The 21,068-nt window shown below is 45.8% G+C and overlaps 1 protein-coding gene across 1 annotated transcript in view; it reads left to right on the top strand.

Annotated features, from left to right (window-relative positions):
- The window catches only part of AMOTL1 (angiomotin like 1), a 42,461-nt gene extending 21,816 nt beyond the window's left edge, over positions 1 to 20,645 (top strand). Inside the window, exons 6-12 of the mRNA XM_017816069.1 lie at positions 2,916 to 3,061; positions 9,587 to 9,736; positions 13,235 to 13,425; positions 14,725 to 14,850; positions 16,291 to 16,517; positions 17,237 to 17,506; positions 18,478 to 20,645. Of these exons, the coding sequence (XP_017671558.1) occupies positions 2,916 to 3,061; positions 9,587 to 9,736; positions 13,235 to 13,425; positions 14,725 to 14,850; positions 16,291 to 16,517; positions 17,237 to 17,506; positions 18,478 to 18,581 (1,214 nt within the window). The 3' untranslated portion in view covers positions 18,582 to 20,645. The remainder of the gene's footprint in view (positions 1 to 2,915; positions 3,062 to 9,586; positions 9,737 to 13,234; positions 13,426 to 14,724; positions 14,851 to 16,290; positions 16,518 to 17,236; positions 17,507 to 18,477) is intronic.
- Positions 20,646 to 21,068: the final 423 nt, after the last annotated feature.

Here is a 21,068-nt window from a genome sequence, read left to right as displayed (position 1 = left end):
TCACATAAGACAGTCTGGATGCTTGGAGTGTCTCCTGGCTAGGCCAGAGAGCTAAATGTTAGCAATGCAATGCAGAGTGCTTCCGAGAATAGAAAAATGGGCATGTGTAAAGCAAGTTCTCTTCAGTTGTGTTCTGTGGGCTGCTGGGACTCTCACAGAAATGACCTTGATACCAGGGTGTCTGCCTAAAACACCATTCTGAGAGTCCCTAAAAGGTTTTGCTTGAAGTCCTCTGTTGCTGACTACATTTATATGCTGATGATTGTGATTGTGAGTCTTCCCCAGGGGCAGACCATGACTGAGGTTGGGTTGCACCTCACTACCAAGATGGGAGTTTTCACAAGCACAGTTTGTACTCTCCTCATATCTTTTAATGGGATACACAGGCAGAAAATGGAGAGTTGGAAAACTGAGTTTTATCTGCCATGTGTACACTTGTCTACTGAGATTAAAATAACCATTTTTAGAAGAAGAGAAAAAAAATTGTCATGAAACTGATTTTTTTGGGTTTTTTCCTAAGGGTCACACCTTATTAAGACAGGTATGTAAATGCAAATCTTAATTTTCATTAGGAAGCAAAAGCATATTTCTAGTCCCTATGTATAACCCAAGTTATACAAGAAAACTCCAACATTGACAGGTTCCTAAAAGTTATAATTTTTAAGCCACTCTCATGATGAATTGAAGAAGGAAAGATAAAATTCTTGAGGTTGGTAATGCTGAAAACAAAGTTTTATGTGGTAAAACTCCAGTAATAGGAAAAAATCCCTGAAAAACAAGTCTGGCAAAGCAGGATGTGCAAGGATCATTTCTCAGTTCCTCACAGAGCTCTCCATTAGCAATGCAACAGTGCAGAGCAGTTGTGAGCTCTGAGATGGAGACTGGAGGTGACACAAAAAATCTTATTCTTTATAATAGTAATAGGCGAAGCCCATTTGTAATATGAAATATGGTTTTCAGATCTGGAGCAGAGCACGTGTGATCCCAGCACGAGATGGTGAAGTGCCATAGGGCTGAAATAGCATTTATCTTCCAGCTTCCTCACCCTCACATTAGCTCCTGGTTAATTTGCCCACATGTACACTTTTGCACAATAGATAATAATGTTTCTTCTTGTCAATCCAATTAAGTAAATGTATTTGCATTGAAGGAAGAGGTCTGCATGTCCAATATAAAATTCCTTGCCAACAAGGGAAGATTAAGGCCACGTCTTACCAAGACAGCCCATGGTGGCAGTCAGTGACGTGGTGTGCACAGCACTCACTGGGCTTTGCTTGTGGGCTCTGCAGGGACCAGCATGCCGGTGTTGCTGCCAGGGTTTCTTGTTATGAGGTGCTGAATTCCTCCTTTAAGGACAAATGGGAAGATGGCTGGGTGGCTTTTGCCTTGTTCCACATGGCTCAGCTCATATACATCTGCCCTTGCTACAGACACCTTCTGATGGTGTGGAAATTAAATCTCTTCTCATCCCACCTGACATTAAGGAAGAATGTGGCCTTGCTGGGAGTAGTTCAGGTCTGAAATTGACTGGTTTTGGCCATGTGACATTTTCTGACCCTGCTTGGGGCTTCCAGCTTGAGTGGTCACATTTGGGTGGGATGGGCTAGATGTTTAGGGCAGATTTTCCACATTTCAGTGTTTTTGGAGAAACTTTTCATTTCAGTCAAAAAATAATAAATTCTGTAATGCTGTGTTTTAAAAGTCAAAAATCAAAACAATGTTTAATTGATGCCAAATTAATTTTTGGAGGAAATTTTCCTTCCTGGAAGCTTTCCAAGTGCTCTATTTTTGTTGTCATTAAGAATGAAGGCCAGATTTTGAAATCTCATATTTCCCTGAATGAAACCTTGATCCCCTGCTTGCTCCAGTTATTAACTGTTTGTGTTCTGACATGGGGGATCCAGTGATTGGCCTGTGACACTCATGTTCCCTGAAATGGCTTCTCAGCACTGTCAGGGCAGAAGCAGATGGAGCCAAGCATTTCCCCAGGCAACTTGCCAGCGAAGTCAATGGTGGGCCTGGAGTTTGTTGCTGAAGAAAATGATGTGAGCAAAGCTGACTGAATTTAGCCAGTTGTGTTTTTTTAACATAGTTTTAAATCTTGTCCAAAAAAGGGATGATTTTTCAGCACAAGTCTTGCTTGTGATGTGTTAAGGCGTTTAGTAGGAGAGGAGCGCTGATCACTGGATCCTTAGGTCATGCTGGTCTGGAAAGTTACCCCAGGCCCCTGTGGAGCTGAAATGTCTCCCACAGCCTCCATTTCTCTGCATGCCTAGAGAAAGCCTGTACAGATGCCTTCTATCTTACTCTTCCCTATTGCTTTCCCCTCTTTACATTTTCAGGCTGTCCAGCACAGATTGCTGTTTATTATTTGGCTTTTCCACATTTTCTGTATGTCGTGATCTCTGTCTTTGCAAATAAAAAGGACCAGGCACAGCACAAACCACGTCCATGGGTCTGAGGTTTCTTGCCCATTGCAGAAGGGCAGCAGCATCCAAGCTGACAGCTACAAGCAGCCCTTGACGTAGGCTATTCTCAGGCAGGGCTTGGGTGTTGTATGGGAAAGGAGTAGTTGGTGCAAGCCAAAATTTGCTGGGCAACGTGCTAGCAGTTCAGCAGAATGGAAAGCTGTGAGGCGGTGCTCACGTCCACAAGCTCTGCTAGTGCAGATGCAGCCCAAGCTGCCACTTGTCTCTGCTGCTGGTTGTCATGTAGGGCTGGGCACTGAGGGGCTGAGCCCTGGCAGTAGAAGCTCCTTGCCCGCTGTGTCTCATCTCTGTGTTGTAATGGCCCTACTCGCTGCTGCTTCACATAATTTTTGCTTTTCTAGGAAGGTGGCAGCTTACCTCTGGTATGTGATCTTGGGCCTGTGAGCTGTCCTTATGGAGTGGCTCTTGTTCTTGTCTTTCTTTCAGACAAAGAGCACTTGAAGGAGAAGGAAAAGTTGGAGATGGAGCTGGCAGCTGTGCGTTCTGCCAATGAGGACCAGCGGAGGCACATTGAAATCCTTGACCAGGCCCTAAACAATGCTCAAGCCAAGGTCATCAAACTGGAAGAGGAGGTGAGGCATGGACAACATTTCTGTGCTCTGAGGATAGATGTGGCTTGCAGTTAGGCCTTTCTCCATCCAAGTCCTGATTCTCTTCTAGCCACAGTGTGGTAGGTCTTCCTGTTTCGCTTGAATTGGCGCTCTTATAGAGAAAATGCATAGTTATACAGTACTGAGACAAACGAGCAAGCAAAGGAGACCACAACCATAGACGTTTCCAGAGCAGAGCCTTCAACATGTAACCAGGAGCAAGACCAAACTCATTTAGTTAATTGATGACCGAGGTAATGGTACAACTTAGCAGAAAAAGCTAATTAAAAAACTGACCTGGGACTGTGATACAGACATGTGATGTTGGTGCATCCCATTTCTCTCCAAAGAATACCAGAAGGCTTTTGCGATGTGCACAGCAACGCAGCAGTGCGGGGCTTGGTAACTTTACATCTTAAAAGATCTGGCTGAGGGCAGACTGACCAGGATTTAGAGGTACAGAGAGCTAGAGGTTTTATTTGAGAGCTGAAGAGAACCTATCATACCATATCTCAATTTATTGTATTCCTTAAGTACCTTCAGTCAGGAGGTATGGATTTAGTACCTAGTTCAAAGTCTATGCATTCTAGCAGACCAGGCAAGACTGTCAAAACAGGCCTTTTTGGCTCTAAAATGTCTGTCAATGGGACCAACAAAGAGGGAGACTGTTTTATGGGAAGTAAAAGAAACATAATCTTTACCATCTGAGTGGGCAGGTCACTGGTGAGGGAAAGGTCATTGGTGAACCTGTACCCTTGCAGATTTGATAGGGGTTCAGGCTTTAGCACAAACTGTTGGCACAATCTTGGGCAGGTCTGTTCCGCTTTAGAGCCTCATTTTCCACCTGCACCTTCCCCAGGGTTGGCCAGAAGGGGAATCCACAGGACCCTGCTGAGTGCATGGATGCAAGGGGTCTTGTGAGGAGAAGGGAAAGCTTTTCTCAAACTCGTGCAAGTAACTTAGGTGCTGTTGTTTGTCTTGGAAAGATAAGGGGTGAATTGACCTCAGTGATATTTGAATGTTTCCTATCAGGGTATCCAGCAGACAGACCTCCTCTTAGGCTAACTAATGGTTAATTTGAGTCTGGAAGATTTATGGTACCATATGTAAGTCCTGAAGGCATTGTCTTTTTGTACCTGATCATTAGACCATTCTGTCTTCCTATTTAGAAACACTTTAAAAACTCCTTTTCTTCCAGTGGATACACTCAGCAGCAAGAAGAGGATCACATTAAGTTAAACTGCTCCTTTGTTAGTTAGATTAAAGCCTGCTCACTGCCCTGGTGTATTTGGGGCACTCCCTTTGGGGCAGCTGCAGGAGGCAGCATACCTTTAATCTGTACATGATTCACTTGACACTGTTTGGCTTAAAGGCAACTCGAGGTTTTCTATTTGCATTTCATTACAAAGTGTCTGAATAAGGGAATGTTTTAGGTGGCAACACATGCTCCTACAGCCATGACATCATGCAGAGGATGGGAAGAAATACATTTAGCTCCTGTCTGCTCCATAGACTGTCAGTGTCGTGTTGGCAGGTAACATTGACTTGCTGAGTACACACTAGTGAAGGCAGAAGCATAAATGCCGATTCCCACGCAGGTGGTGCAAGAATCTATCTCGTGCCTGCTGGGGGGGTTGTAGTAAATATGTTTGCAGCCTTAGGGCTCTGTCTCTAAGAGCTTGGCAGTAGCCGGGTTTTAGTCTAGTCATCCAACATAAATGTACCTCTGCTGGATCCTGGATTGCAGACTGGCAGAGCTGAAGAGAGATTAAAGCTTCCCTTCTAGAGAGCTCCTAACCTCCTGCCAGGGCTTGGCAGATGTTATGGAGGTGGTAACTTCCTGCCTGGGGCACTGTAGGTGTTACAGAGGGGGTAACCTCCTGCCCGGGGCATGATAGATCTTAGAGGTGACATATATGAAAGTGACGCAACTGTATTTGCCAGAGTTTGTCTGACAGAGCCCTCAGCCTGGACAAACCCAGGTTGACCTGATAGTTTTTAATTGCCTTTTTCATTCTAAGGGGAGTCCAAATGAATTTTAGCCCAGCTGCTGTGTTTTAATTGTTCAAGGCAGTATCAGGCAGCTTGGGTGAAGTGCAGTTAGTCTGAGGCTGCTGGCATGTGCCCAAGTGTCTGTGCTCCCTTTCTTTCCCTTGTTTTTGCCCTGTTTCATAGCTAAATCAGAGCAACTTTTCAACAGTCTCCAGTGTTTCTGGGTCATAATTTGACACAACGTGTAGTGTTAAACCTTCAAGTTAAACCAGGGATTTTTACTATAATTGGGAATATATTGAAGGAAACACAAAATCACTCAAATCCAATGACTTATTGTTAACAGAGCTCTAGCTCATGCACTGCTTGGTAAATCCACACAGATTTCTTCTATCACCAGAATGTAATTAAGTTTAACAGCTTTTTAGATCAAGCCTTGAGAAATAATCAGTAGCTACTAAGTTGAATTAAGATAAGACAGTGTACTGTGTACATCTGCATTATCCTGAGTGCCCGCTAGTAGAAGGATTTAATTAAAAAATATGTAGGTGGCATTAACGCCACATGTCATTTAGGAGACTGCTGGTGGAATTGTGTTTTCTGGTCCATGCTTTGGATAGAAGACTGGATAATTGGAGAAGGTTCAGAAAACAGCTGTAGAATTTGTTTGGGGCCCAGAAACTGTTCTTTGCTGTGAACAATTAAAGTGAAGAGGTGGTTGAGCTCCAGTCCATGCACATGAGCATGAATCACAGAATGGATAAGGTTAAAAGGGACCACAGAAGGTCATCTGGTCCAACTTCCCTGCACAAGCAGGGTCATCATAGAACGCATGGCACAGGATTTCCTCCAGAAGGTTCTTAAGTATCTCCAGTGAGGAGACTCCACAACCTCTCTGGGCAATCTGCTCCAATGCACAGTGACCCTCACAGTAAAGACGTTCTCGTATTCAGCTGGAACTTCCTGTGCATCACTTTCTGCCTACTGCCTCTTCTCCTATGGCTTGGCACCACGAAGAGCCTGGCTCCATCCTCGTGACCCCCTCTCTTCAGATACTTATAGACATTGATGAGGTCCACTCGCAGTCGTCCCTTCTTGAGGCTGAACAGCTCCAGCTCCCTCAGCTATTTCTTGTAAGAGAGATGCTCCAGTCCCTTAATCATCTTTGTAGTCTTCCACTGGACCTGCTCTAAGAGCTCCATGTCTCTCTTGTACTGAGGAGCCCAGAACTGGACATAGTGCTCCAGATGTGCCTCACCAGGGCTGAGTAGAGGGGCAGGATCACCTCCCTCTACCTGCAGGCAATGCTCTTCTTAATGCATCCCCGGATTCCATTGACTGCCTTGGCCACAAGGACACACAGCTGGCTCATGGACAACTAGTTGTCCACCAGGACCCCCAGGTGCTTCTCCACAGAGCTGCTTTCCAGCAGGTCAGTCCCCAGACTGGTTATGGGGTTATTCTTCCCCAGATGCAGGACCCTGTATTTGCCTTTGTCGTATTTCAGACCATTCTTCTTTGACCATCTCTCCAACCTGTTGAGGTCCTTCTGAAGGGCTGCAGAGACCTCTGGGGTATTGGCCACTCCTACCAGCTTTGTGTTGTCAGTGAACTTGCTGAGGAGGCGTCAACCCCTTCATCCAAGTCAGTGATGAATAAGTTAAACAATACTGGGCCCAATATTGAACCCTGGAGGACACCACTACTGACAGGTCTCCAAACAGACTTTGTGCCACTAATTATGACCCTCTGGGATCTACCTTTCAGCCAGTTCTCAATCCACATCACTGTCCACTCATCCAGTCCACACTTCCCGAGTTTACCTCTGAGGATATTGTGAGAGATAGTGTCAAAGGCCTTGCTGGAGTTGAGGCAGACAATATCCACTGCTCTCCCTTCATCCATCCGGGGATGGATGAAGAAGGGATTGCTGTCAGACAGATTAATCATCATGGCCAGTCTTCATGAACGAAGATCCGGGAAAGGTCTCCACCCACATTCGTTACAAGCGCGCTGGTGATACAGGGCTTTGCAAATGCGGGTAAGGCCTTCGAGCCTGCGCAATGGATTTTTAGGTGAGACACAGCGTGCGCTGAACTGAGCCCACCCTTTAATCCTAAGGTTCATCTGCTGGGGCCGAGCGAGCTTGGACGGTGGCAGCGAGGTCCTCAGGACGTAGGTTTGTTTAGAGTGACCTTCTCTTAGATGGATGGCCTTACAGGGCTGACGAGCTCCATCTGCCCGGGTTTAGAGTTGTCCTTGTCTTCTGTGTGTTCTGGGGCTCCCCTCTCATCTCCCACGATGGCATTGTCCGCAAAGGCAAAGCTCCCATTTTCTTGCTCTTTTCTGCGCCCGGGGCCAGGCCCAGCGCCTGGGGTAGCACCCGGGGCCGGGCCGCGCCGTCGCGCACGCGTTCTGGGGCCAGCCCAGACAGATTAAACTTTGCTATATAACTACATAAAAAGAAATAATGAGGTGCAGTGTTTGGGGGCTGCAGCTGAGCAAATCAGGCTTGAAATAAAGAGTTAGAGTAATGAACACTGAAGCAACCTACTTAGGTGATAGTGGGTTCTCCATCTCTGTAAGTCTTTCACTCAAATCTCTTACTATAGAATTCTATTGCTCAAACTGGAGTCACATTTCTAGTGTAGATATTTTTCCAAGACCTACTCATCTTTACTCAGATTTATTTGCTTGGATCATCCCTTTTTAGCCTTAGCTCTTCTTCATCTTGATTTTTCTAATCCCTGAGACAAGGGCACTGTTCAGGCAAGTTTGCTGATCTTGTGAATAAGAGAATTGTTTAATTAAATGCTTCTCGCTCTAGCAGATCACAGTTTGGAAACAGAACAAGAAGTAATTTGCTTAAATTGCATAAGAGAAATCCAGATTAGGGTAAAAGTTTTCTGGCGGGATAGGTTGTGGAGTCCCTACCCCTGGGGGGTTTTGTAAACTGATTGTATAGGCATGTGCCAGGTTTTAGGTACAGTTGATCCTGCCTTGCAGCAGGAATATGGACTGGTACCTCTCCAGGTGCCATCCAGCTTTTTTTTTGTTGGAGTCTGTGTGTCTGTGAGGTGTTAGAGCTTAGTATCACATATCTCTGATTGTAGTCCCTCCTTCCTTATGGATACACACTTCACTGACAACCCATTAATTCAAATATCAACATTTTGTACTTAATTTTTTTAATGCATGGGTGATTGTTTTGTTTATAAATCTACAGGATAGAAAAGTCAAGAATTGGCTCAAAAATCTCCCTGTAAATTTATGAATGTGAGAACTGTCTTGTTGCCTATCTCCTACAAAATTGTTTTTGAAAGCGGAGGACACATGAGCATCACTTCACCCACATGGGCAGAGGTGCACTCATGTGCGACTGTGTGAACCCTGGGGCTCAGAGGGCTGCTCCAAAGCCAAATTGTGGCTGCTGTGATACAGATGGACCCTGCAGCTTCTGGCAGGACATGGGAGAGCAGATGAGGGACACTGAGGAGCTCCCTACCCCCCTCCAATCCCTGCTGGTGCGGCTGGGAGGCGACACAAACACCTTCCTACTGCCAAAATTGCACATTCAGCAAGAAGCCACCGCTGTGTCTGTCTTGCCAAGTCGTGAGCTCCTGAGGAATGCAGTCTTCGTGCTGCTGCCAGAGACTGGGGGGGATTATAATCTCATTAATTTTCATGGAACGCCCAGGGAGCTGTAAGCATTAGCCTGGATTGCAACAGAGCTAGAGAGGTCACACTGCCAGTTGTTGGCTCTGCCTGGTGAGGTTTGTTTAGGCCAAGCTTTGCGTTTGCTGCGAACAAGCCTGTATTTCACTTCACCTGTGACATGGATGGATTTAGGGTGGCAGAAGAGAAATTCATACCTCTTTTGGGGTATGCTTCTTGAGCAATCTCTGGCTGTAAAACCCTATATTGGAAAATCCTTGTGTCATGTTTACTCCTTCAGTAATTGCATTATATATGTAACAAGGGCCCAGCTTCAGCTGCCAGGACATCTACAGATCAGTGTGGACAAGACTGTGAGCAGGGTAGAGCAGATGGAGCACTTCTGACTGCTGGCACTCTGTTTGTTCCACATGTGTTGAACAAATATGCAGAACTGAAAAAAAAACCCTCTCTGTTCAGACGCAGGCAATGTGCCAAGTGTCACCAGTCAGTTAAACTCACCAGGATTTCTCTTAACTGGGTCCAACCTCTGTGTTTGCCCAAAGAGTATTCACCAAGGTGATATCTCTTGCTTACAAATGGCCAGGGGGGTTCATGGTTAACAGAGTCCCAGTGGTTGAAAGGTCTGGGCAGCATTCCCTCCTAAAGGGGTAGCACTACCCCAGCAATGCCTGCTGTGCATATTCCCTATTCATCAAAGAGGCACCATGCTTCCCCTAGGGAAACTCTCAGAAGCAAATGGCTTGAGCCCAGTGCATGCCTGCAAGTGCACAGGGGTCCCAGCAGCCCAGGGTGGGGGTGCAGGGCCCTCCAGCACTGCTGACCCCCTGTACCCCACAGCTGCGCAGGAAACAGGCCTATGTGGAGAAGGTGGAAAAGCTGCAGCAGGCGCTGACACAGCTGCAGGCAGCCTGCGAGAAGAGAGAGCAGATGGAGCGGCGGCTGCGCACACGCCTGGAGCGGGAGCTGGACTCACTGAGGATGCAGCAGGTGAGGACGGGGTGGTCTGTGCAGTACCCCAGCACAGGGCCTTCTATGTTGGTTTTAAAGAGAAATGGTCGCTTGCAGGCCTGCTAGCTGCCACCTTGCTTTTGGGTTCAGGTTGTTGGGCTTTCCTCCCAAACCATTCCTTTGGATGGGGTTGTGGATCAAGTGTTCAAGATCATGTTGCATGAGGCTTTGAGAGACTTGATCTCGTGAAGTTTTGCCTGCCTATGATGAAGGGACTGGATTTAGAAGATCTTTGAAGGTCCCTTCCAACCCCAACCACTCTATGATTCTTACTCCTGATCTTCAGCAGAGGATGGGGCAGCTCTGCTGTGGGGCTCCTGGACACGGCCGAACCCTGCCTGCTGCAGGGCTGAGAGGTCCTGGTTCCCCTGCCCAAGGGCAGGCAGGGCTCTACCCTTGCATGGGGAAAACATCCTTCCAGGTTTCTCTCCAGCAATGACATATTGTGCAAAATCAGCTCCCCACAGAAGAAGGAGAGGAAAGGTGCAGTACACGTGGGTGTGAGATTTAGCGCACAGATTTTGGCTGGTCTTTCATTGAAAAAGCAAGGTGGGATGATGTGGGATTTGGTAGGAGCAGAACCTTGGGCCATGTTTGTTCTCTGCAAAGCTTGATGTATGTGGTTCACAGAAACCTCAGTCCATGACAGATCTGGAGGCAAATGGTATAATCTTCAGACAATAAATTTATTTATCAGTCCAGTCCAGAATGGGCTATAAGTGTAGATTTGCATTTCTCTGTGTGCCCCCTTGGTTTTTGGCAGCCCTGTGTCCTTAGAGGGGTAGTTATGCTTGTATTTTATTCACAATCATTCCTTTGTTATAACTCCTCCATCCCTAAGTCCCAAATTCCAGTCACCTGTGAAAAGGAAAATAAAAAAAGCATAAGGAGGTTGCAGGAAGAATTGTCAGGCTGCAGCCCACACTGAGTGCCAAATACATGGGCACTGGCTCAGGAGGAGAGCGAGCAGATGTGCTAAATGTATCAAACTACAACTTGGGGAAGAACCAGCAACATAAGCAAAGCATGATGCTCTTGCAATTCTGAAGGGCTCACTCATATCTGTCATCGCAGGCATCTGCTGCTATAACCTTTCCTTATTTATAAGGCATTAGTGGAAACCAAAGCAGCTGTTACACAGAGCTTGTGCTGCCAGAAAACAGAGGGGCTGATCCTGCCGACAGGATGGGGTTGGGAAATAGCTCTACAGTGAGTGTCAGTGGTTTGCAGAGTCATCAGATGGCCAGACCCGAGAGCATCACATTCTTGCCAGCAGCCCCAGGGCAGGGCAGATTCCCCCAGAACCCTTCTGCTCTCACTGCAGAAGGAGACCCTTCTCGATCCATGCTGCCATCTAAGTGTGTTAAGTCTTTCTTGCCCTGTCCACCATGGGCTTGCTGTTCAGGTCTTGTTCCAGTGGGTCTTCTCAGTTCCCCCTTAGCCAGCTTTCCTCCAGTTTAACAAAGGAATTACTTGGGGTATGACATGCTAATGCTGGTGTAGATGAAAGAACACTTGAGAAACATACAATTAAAATTCAAGTGAAGATAAAACTAGAACTAAGAAAGGCTGGAATATAGGGACAAGTTGATACATAAAGTAACCTGGGATGGACTGTTGCTGAAGTCCTTGTCTTGGGAGTTCAGGCTACATCTGTTCATTTTGGCAGAAAATTCCTCTGTAACTTACAGATTCCTTAATTTTTAATTTTTTTTGGCACTGTAACTAGCATTTGGATTTTGGGTTGACACAGCTCTCAAATGCCTGTACCCATTCTGTCTAGTAAGTTTTAAGAGGAAAGATACTCTAACTTCTTGTCTCACCTGTCAGCTTTGAGAGGGGACTTTGGGGGTTTTTTTACTATTGTTATTTATACTTTTCGTTTATGAGCCACAATGCTGCAATGAATCATGTGGCATAAAAATACCCCAGCTTTTTGCTTCAGAGCTATCTTCTCTGAGCTATTAAAATTATAGCCACTGAGATATGTTCTCATTGCAGAGAAAAAAAGGCTATTTTTTTCTCACTTTTAATGGAGTCAGCAGAAGAGATACAAGGAGACACTGAGGCAGAATATATTCTATCCCTGGCTTGCTGGTAGCTGAGTCCAAGTGGCAAACCTTCATTAGCACTGATGAAAGAGTTGGACCCAAAAAACAATCCCTTTGAGGCTGAGCACGCAGGGCTGGCAGAGCTTTTGACTCAGAAGACGACAGGCATCCATGATGTCCCAAGTTGCCATTTGTAGACCAGGACCATGCTTCTAAAATATTACCTTTCTGCTAGAGATTTGACAATATTTTTGCAGGAGCAGAGTCACAGCCGTTGCTCCCAAGGGCCACTCCATATTGCATTTCCAGAAAGCACCTTCCAAACAGATTGTTACTGCACCAGAGGCAAAGGCTGCAGCCTTTCCCTAGTATCTCTAGTTTGTTGTAAGCAGGAGATAAGTGTCTAGAAGAAGGAAATGTAGGTTGGAAAACAGAAATGGTTGCTGCAGCCCTCAGTGCAGCGTGATGGTACAGCTCCACCAGTGCACATTCATGATGTAGCATGGGTGAGAAACCAGCGCTCCTGAGACACCATTTCCAGTTTAGCACAATACTGTGCACCATGCAGTATAGCAAATCTCTTGTATTTTTTATTTGAAAGTTCATTTATTTCTGCTGAGTTCTCCCAGAGCTTCACACCTTTCCCCTTGGCATGTGCTCATCCCTCTGCTGAGCTGAGGACCTAATCTCCATCTGCCTCCACTCTCTCTCTGCAGTGAGAGGAGCTCAGGGCAGCTACCCATGCTGCTTAGGTGACTTAATTAAGTGCTGTAACTGGGTGGGATAAATCCTGCCTGGGTAAGCGCTTTCCTTTCAGTGTAGATGCAAAGAGTTACTCAGCCACTGCTACTTGTCAGCATCCCATAGGAGCCACCCCACAGTGCCTCCAATCAGAAACTTAACTGCTACACTGCAGAAAGCATCTCTTGAGGGCACATGAGAACTAATGTGCCAGAAGAGGCTGGTGTAAATGCATGTCTGGGGTATTTTCCCAGCTGCTGTTGTAAATGGGTTACATGTCGCTTTCTTTCAGCTTTTATATATAAGTAGTAACTGACTGTCCATAGCGAGCACTGCTCAGCCATGGGATGAAGTCGCAGCAAGAAAAATATCTTTCAAAGCTTCATTGCTTCTTTTTCCAACCAGCTTCTTTTCTTGTTTTTTTCCTTGGTGTGGGGTATTCTGTAAATCCCTGCAGATCCAGGGAGCAGCCTGTCAGCATGGTCTGGGGAGCCATGTGCTGGGGTTGCACATATGGTCAACTTTCCTGTTCTCTGCAGGCTAAGGGGTTTAGCCTGGGGCTTCCACCTGCCCCGGTCAAAAGACATGGGGATGTCTTCGCATGCTCCATGGAACTGGGGAAAAACAGGTTAGCAACTCCCATGCTTGGCAGGGGATGAATGTCTGTTGCTCTTTCCAATGGCAGAGGCAGGGCAGCTACCAGGCAAGCAGCCTCCCGGAGCACAATGCCCCAGCCCTGATGGAGCTGGTGCGGGAGAAGGAGGAGAGGATCCTGGCCCTGGAAGCTGACATGACCAAGTGGGAGCAGAAGTACCTGGAGGAGAGTACGATCCGGCACTTTGCCATGAATGCTGCAGCCACAGCTGCAACGGAGAGGTAAGATGACTTTGCTGTAAGCAGGCAGCTCTCTTCACCATGGAAAGCATGGGGAAACAATACATGGATATTTTCTTAAGGCTGGATGTTGCTTGCCTTTCCCTGCTGAGTTGCGCCACCAGGGTTAATGCACCTCTCTGTGGTATCATGCCAGTGAGATACAATATTTGGTTAAGGCAGGATTTATTCTTCTGACTAGGTCCAAAAGTTTATCAGGTCTAAGCACCTGATTCAAGCAATAGCCTCAATGGCAAAGTCTCAGGGTGCCAAATTACACAGGACAGGTAAGGCAGCTCCTCCCAACACATCAATGGAGTGAGAAGGAACTGTTGGTATATGGCTGCATCCGTTCCATGGCTGCAATGCAGTTGTTTAACCTGTTATGAGGGAAATTTTGTTGCCTAAATCCCCTCTTTCACTGCTTCATTAATCGTCAAACTAAAATGGTTTTCCTGATAGCTAAGCTAAACTTCTATACTGCAAATTACCTCCATTGATTCTTGTCCTTCCCAGGTGTACACGATGACAAACAGATCACTGTTGATGTTCAAACAGCCCTGTAAATATTGGAAAACAGATATTCCTTCTTGTATCTTCCCCGGTCTGAACTAACTTACTTCCTTCAGCCATTCCTGACATGTCCTAGTGTAAACCCTTTCCCATTCACATTGCATTTGTCTGGACCATCTGTCTCCAGTTTGTCTGTGTCAAAGCATGGTGCCCAAAAGCACAAAAGGCAGTGAGACTTTCCAATGATCAGGAGGATGGAATAATTAACTTCTGCCCCCATTTCTTAGAAACCAAATCCTCAGAAATTATCCTAAAAAAAGTTTTTCCTTTGAAATAAGTTTTAAATGCATGACTCAGGATGGTCCTTTCCTTTTGCACTTCAGTTTAGACAGCAATTCCCATGCTTTGTTTCAACTGGCAAAGTGTAGAGCTTTGTTGCTAGTTTGCAACGTAGTCTTGCTGACTTGGGACCTGGTGAGTAAGTCTCTCTGATGTCTGACCGTGTCCCTCAGGATGGTTGTTAGCCCTGCATGGGTCACCCATGATTTCAGCGTGCTCTCTCTTCCTTCAACCCAGTTAAGTTAATGGCATTAATGACCAAACCCAAGCCAAGAGTAGCCTGCAGCAGGATGACCCAATGCCAGATAGCCCTCCACTTGACAGGCAACCATCGCTAGCTTGCTCTTTGAACGTGGGTTTGGGGTTTTCTTTCCAAGTGCCAATCTCACTTGCAAAAGCCACCCTCACAGTCTCAGGAGCCTGACTCACTGTGGTGACCCTCTTTGTCAGGGATGCCTCGGCCCCAAGCCACTCACGCAATGGCAGCTACGGCGAGATGGCGTTGGAGATGCGGGGCTGGCAGGAGGAGGAGGAGATCGTGCAAGCCAACCGGCGCTGCCAGGACATGGAGTACACGTAAGGGGACCTTGTGCCATACCTGGTTGTTGTGGTGTTTGGGCTGGGTTCGGATAAACCAGGATGCCCTTATGTTTCTTCTTGCATGCCTAGAAAGGATGGGCTTAGCTTTACATTGACTTAGTTTTGCTCTTCAGCGTTAAAGGAGGGATTAAAGGGATGTTGTCGTTAGATAACTTCCTTCCTAACTTCCTGTGACAAAACCGACATTCTTACCAAACAGAGGCTGTTCTACAATTAAAAGTAGGTTGGCATATAAGGCAACTGAGTGCTTGTTTAATCTCTGTGAAAATCCCCCTCTGGAAGCAGGAACATCTGGCCATAAAAGCTGAAGTTGTAATCCCACTTGTATGTAATCAGCAACATGAGGGCATTCCTTTGCCTTGCTCTTCGCTCCTTGCCTGCTTGTTGCTCTTTCTAGATACACTCAGTTTTCCACATTCAAGTTGTTTCTTCAGTGTTGGCTTCCCCACAAAAACACAAGTCTGCAGACACTTTAATAAAAAAGGTGTATTTGTTGCTTGTGGAAAATGTCAGTGATTGTTTTTACTGGGTTTGGTTTTTGTTTTCCACTCACAGATGTAAGATAATCCTGCTTCCAGGGAAGTAGTGGAGTTTTGCCATTGACTTAATTAAAGATAGATTAGCATCTTGTGTTTTTCATTGCAAATTAGACATCTGATTATGAAAACTAATGCCAACATGAAGTTACTATCTGTCTCCTTTGTATATATAGGTGTTCCAAATGTGGCATTTTAGCTTTCACTGCTGCACAAAAGCTATGCAGATGCATTGTACTATATATTGTACAGCACGGTCAAGCTATATTCATCTGACTATCATAGTGTACAGGAGTTTTTTTAAATATAGTTTTGTAGTCTTTCAGTATGATTTGGTGCTAATCATTCCTGGAGAAAAGCCTCAAATAATCCCGTTTTTGAGTGATTTGAGTCTTCAGGGTCTGTATGAGAGAAGTAGTGAGCTTTGCTTGGCTCTGCACACCACGTGCTGATTGTTTCTGCAGCAGTGAGGGAGAAGCAAGAATCCAGCCCAGCTGTTAGATAAATCAAAGGGAACCTTTCCCCTCACTTCAGCAGGCCTTTACTCCAGCTGACAACAATTGTGGTAGCAACCTGCAGCCCATTTAGGATACTACCTTCATTGCTCCTGCTGGAGCATTGATAAAGCGACAGCATAGATGGGTTCAGTTAACCTTGCAGAAAAGTTTTGCCTTAATAGCTAGAAATGCTGTCTGTTTCAAAGTGCATAGTTATCCTTGGAGGAACTGCTGGGAGCTGCCTTGTCCAAGTAGCTCAAAAGCAGATGGGACAGAGCAGCAGGGCATGTACCTTGGGACCTCCCTGCTGCCCCAGGGTGTGGAGCCTTGCTCCTATAAATGCCTTTTCCATTCCTGTAAGCAGAGCGTTCATATTTTGCCAGAATAAAGAATCTCCATGCCAAAATAATTGAGAAGGATGCCATGATCAAGGTCCTTCAGCAACGATCACGAAAAGATCCAGGGAAAGCTGACAGTGCCAGCCTGCGACCAGCTCGGTCTGTCCCCTCCATCGCCGCTGCTACGGGGGTGCATTCACGCCAGACCTCACTCACCAGCAACCAGATAGCTGAGGAGAGGAAGGAAGAGAAGCTCTGGAAGGGAAGCATAGGCGAGTTCAGCTTTTGTTTAAGTTTTGGCTCATCCATCTCTTCATCCTGATCCTTCTGCTTGAACTTAGCAAAAGTGCCTTGGCATGCATTGCCCTGACAGCTCGTTTCCAGATTACTTTCCATGGTAGAACGTGTGTCCTTGTGCTTATGTAAAAAATTAGTCAGTTTTAAACCTTGCATTGTATCTTAATTATACTTTTAATCATATTAAATAATTCTGCATTGATAATAGAAAGCCAGAGTTGAAAGAAGTCCTCCCAGATACAAAACCATAATGTTTAGAACTTTTTGGGAGTAAATAACAAGTTTGGGCTATTAAAAAAAGCCTGATTAAAGTTAATCAAGAGGGTGAGCATCCATGTGTTTAGGACTGCATGATGTGGCAGTTGAATGGGAAAATGAGTGCAGGACTGCCTGTGGTTTGGGGCTGCATAGGATCGGTGTGTGGAGGTGTGCAAGGATGTGCCAGGAGTAAGTGCCACTGGGATGAGTGTGCAGAAGGGAACACAGGAAGGGGAACCTGCTTTCAAAAAGCTATTTGTAGGGAAGTACTATATGTATGTTAGAAAAAGAGCAACAGATAGCATCAAGGGTAAAAGCTAATCCAAGCTAAGGGCCTGGAGGCCTACCCAGACCAGCACCTTGTAGCTAAGGGGTGGGGCAAAGGGACAGCACTTGCATTTGAGCCAGCATGTGACTGACCTTTATGTGTTTTCAGGGCTGCTCTTGGGGAAGGAGCACCACGACCACCCACCAGGCCCCTCACTGCCTCCTCCTCTGCCCTCCTTGTCGTGCATGCCTGTCCCAGTGCCGGCAGCCTCCCACGCGAAGACAGCCAGCAAAGACAGCAGCACCCAGACGGACAAAGCTGCCGAGCTCTTCTGGCCCGGCACTGCCTCCTTCCCCGGCCGGGGACGGCTGGGTACCACCCAGTCACACAGCCCAGCTCCACGGGCCCCGGGGACACGAGTGGCCTGCGAGAAGCTGGGTGAGCTCTGCCAGATCCCTATGTCAGTGCAAAATGTCAGCACCCCCCAGGCTGTCAGCAGATCCCCAGAGACACCCTAGTATTGGTGGTGTGTGTATGTGTGTGATGCTATTACAGTTTGTTAGGCAGAGTGGAGGTTTCTCCAGGGAAACTAAAATTGTATAGAGAGAACTTTCCAAGGCTGCCCAGTCTGGCTTTGCAGAGCTTCATGCTCAACAGCTTCTGTAAAGCTCCACTCACATGTGGCAGGCAGTTTGCAGCAAATGCAATTATTCATGCTGCCAGATATAAAATTGCCGAATTTCACGCCTTGAAAACACTCCACACCTGCTCACATACTCAGACTCTTCTCTTTTTTTTCAACTAAATCATAATTAGTCAAAGTACCATTTTCTCCCTAATTTTTAAAGGGAAGCTGGAGGGAATAGTATGGAGAAAGTGGAGATCTTGTTTTAGGGAGGATAAAAAAATAAAATTTTAATTATTTTTGAAAGGTGGAAACTGCTGGTTTGCTGCCCTAACGAAGGAGATATTTCTTTTGTGCATGTTATTTTGAAAATACTCATTTCCTACACATTCATCTCCTCTGAAAAGCAAGCTTTTGATCTAAAAACATGCTATGTATCATTAGAGGGCTGACTGTCACTGAAGTAGGTGATCTTTAAGGTTCCTTCCAACCCAGACCATTCTATGATTTTAATTAAAGAGGTACTTTGGTCTGTATCTCTTAAATACCATCTTTGTGCCTGCCCTTGAGGTCTGCGTACACTGACACACCTGCTCTCATTGTGCAGGGAGTTAAGCATTACATATTCTCAGTGTCCTGAACAAATTGGGTTTCAGGATGTAGGACGTACAGTTAGGACATGCCCCACCTTTGCTTCCCCAAAAATGGGTTGATACTTGCTTTGAACAACTTGCTGTTGAATTTGATTAATCTGAAGATTAACTTTCCCTTCTTTCCATTTCAGAGAGCTCCAGCCACACGAAGCTGCCTGACAGCAAAGGCAGAGTGAGCAGCTTGCTCCACAAGCCTGAGTTTCCAGATCAGGACATGATGGAAGTCCTCATCTGAGCAGAGGACAGCGTCTCTGGGGTTTTGTGTGTGTACAGCCAGGTCCAAGATGGTCCTCAGTGTGCCAGCCTTGAAAACTAACCCTTACAGTTTGAAGGAAGATAAAGTTTTTGCCCAAAATGAAGCTTGAGTCTGTTATGTGTAGACTTTGGACCAGGCGAGAAGTCAAGAGCGCTGAAGAGGAGCGATGAAATGAATGTCTGGGATTTTCTAAACAGAGAGGGGCATTGAAAATGGAAGATGGTGTGAGAAGAGGATCATTGAGGCAAAAAGAAACTGGGTTTTCTGGCATAAAGAGAAAGTAGTGAAGTTAAAGACTGGTTGCACACTGCCGCTCTGTTTTCCTACCTCTCTGCAGCCAGGACAGGGAATGAAATCCTGTCTCCTTTGAGGCCAGAGGGAGTTTCTGAGTAACGCAGGAAAAACTTGCATCTTCCTCAGTATCAATGCATTTCTCAAAAAGTTTCAAAGTCTCAAAAATTTCACTGCCTAGTTTTTGTGAATAATTGGTCTGTAGGCGTACACGGCAGGTTCTTGTAAGTATTTATTTGAAGTGGCGTGGTATGGTTTTCCTGGGCAGGCAGGTCAGGTGCCTCTTTCCTGGCTGGACAAGTGTTGCTCTTGTAGCTGGATTTACAGTGCAAATATTCGTGTCTTGCAACCTCAGAGCTTGCTGAGACTTCTTTTTTTGGTAGGAGCAGTTGTTGGCTGGAATTCTCATGGAGGATAAATGTGGGGGGGGGGGAGCGTGCTGAAGCAATCCCTGTTGTAACCGTAGGAAGGTTTCAGGAGGGAAAGTTAAGGGAGGATTCCAACAGCTCCCTAAAGGGCTGTGCACTACAGAGTTCCTTCAGAGGGGGGCTGCATGGTTGTGTTTTCAGAGTTGTTAAGTCCATGAGATCAGAAGATGCCTCTTAATGTGCGCTGGTTCATAGTATTAGAAGAATCAGTGTGCTTGTGGTAAGAACAAGATTTTTCCTTATTTTCAATGCCTACAGCCAAATCCTACTTTTCTTGACCATACAAACCTGCTGTTCAAGCTGATGTAGGACTGGGCATTAAGAGGTGTGGAATCAGGCCGGGAAGGCTTTAACTGCAAAGCAGTATGTGAGCATCATGTATTTCCTGTGCTGAGGTGAGGTTTCTTTTCACCTTATTTTACCTAGGATGGAACATTTCTCATTTTCAGCTTTGTCTCTGAATTTAGTAAGAGGTGGTGACTGACTGTAAGGCAGTCAACTCACCAGCTGTGTTAATCATGGCATACCATTCGCTTTGTGCATTGCACATGCTGATAGGGAAATTTTCCTCTGTGAGGTATTTTTGTATTGGCTTTGCAGTTCCTGAACCTTGTGGTAATGACTTTGAGAAGAACTTGGCTTTGGGAAAAAGGGTGATGGGATTTAGTGTGAAGCTGCCTAGAGTGGAAGAGTGATGGATGCTAGAAGTAATCGTGTGCTCAGGGCTGGCTCAAGATCACCCCTTCCTGTAGGTATCAAATCATAGCCCTTGACCATGAGAACACCAGGCATTTTAAACTCTGCTTTTGCTGAAAACTGAAGACCTTGCGAACTCAAAGCCTGCACAGGCAAGAGCCTTGTGGTCAATACTGCCTGGCTGATACCTTCCTTTTTTAAAGAAAAAAACTGCTATGTTAAAGCTATGCACTTATTTTTGTGTGTACATAGAATTAGACACATGTTGTTGTCACCCTCTTTCTGATTTTTGCACTTGTTAAATGCAGTAGTGGTAGGTAGGTTGTGTGGGCAAGCGAACTGTGTGTTTTAAGTATTAGCAGCTTTGCATTGTGAAACCAAATGTGTAAAACCCTTGGAAGATGTTATGCAGCTTAATATATGCCTTGTAAGATAATTTTATTTTTTTCCCTAAAGTTAATTTAAACGTCGTAATTGTTTGCATCAAAGCCAGGCCTGCACGTGACATCACTGCTGACCCACCTCCGTGGCCCCTCCTCAAGTGTCTGTGGTAGGACTGGGGTGGGAGGAAGACAAAGCAAGGGAATACAAGTAAAGTATTGGTGAATATTTGATTTCATCATTTTTTTATCCAAGAAATAAGGATACCCACGTGCTTGTAAGTCCCTAAGCATTTTATTGCCAGCTGTATTATTTCTTTTGATGAAACTGTTCAATAGGTTGTGTGCAGGCGGACAGGGAGGCGTCCAGCAGAAGCACTGTTGGATCAGCATGCATGATAAGGCTTTCAGTTATGTTTGGTAGTGGTTCTGCTCAGCTTCTCCAAGTCAGCTAGAGTACAGAATTCCTCCTTCTCCTTGTGGAGACCACAGTACCTCCAGTTTCCAAAGCTGTGTTTACAATTGATGGTGCCCCAGATTCATGGTTACATATAGGAAACTGTTGGATACTGTGGTGTAGGCAACTCTTGTTGTAGGCAACAGCTTAAATGACCCAAAGGTTCATTCTCCTCAATTGTGTTGAACTCAAGAGATGTCAGTTTTCCTGGAGG

Source organism: Lepidothrix coronata, unplaced genomic scaffold (assembly GCF_001604755.1).
Source record: "Lepidothrix coronata isolate B3197 unplaced genomic scaffold, Lepidothrix_coronata-1.0 Scaffold53, whole genome shotgun sequence".
Classification (NCBI taxonomy): Eukaryota; Metazoa; Chordata; class Aves; order Passeriformes; family Pipridae; genus Lepidothrix; species Lepidothrix coronata.
Note: the sequence above shows the minus strand (reverse complement) of the source record. Positions and strands in the feature narration are given on the sequence as shown.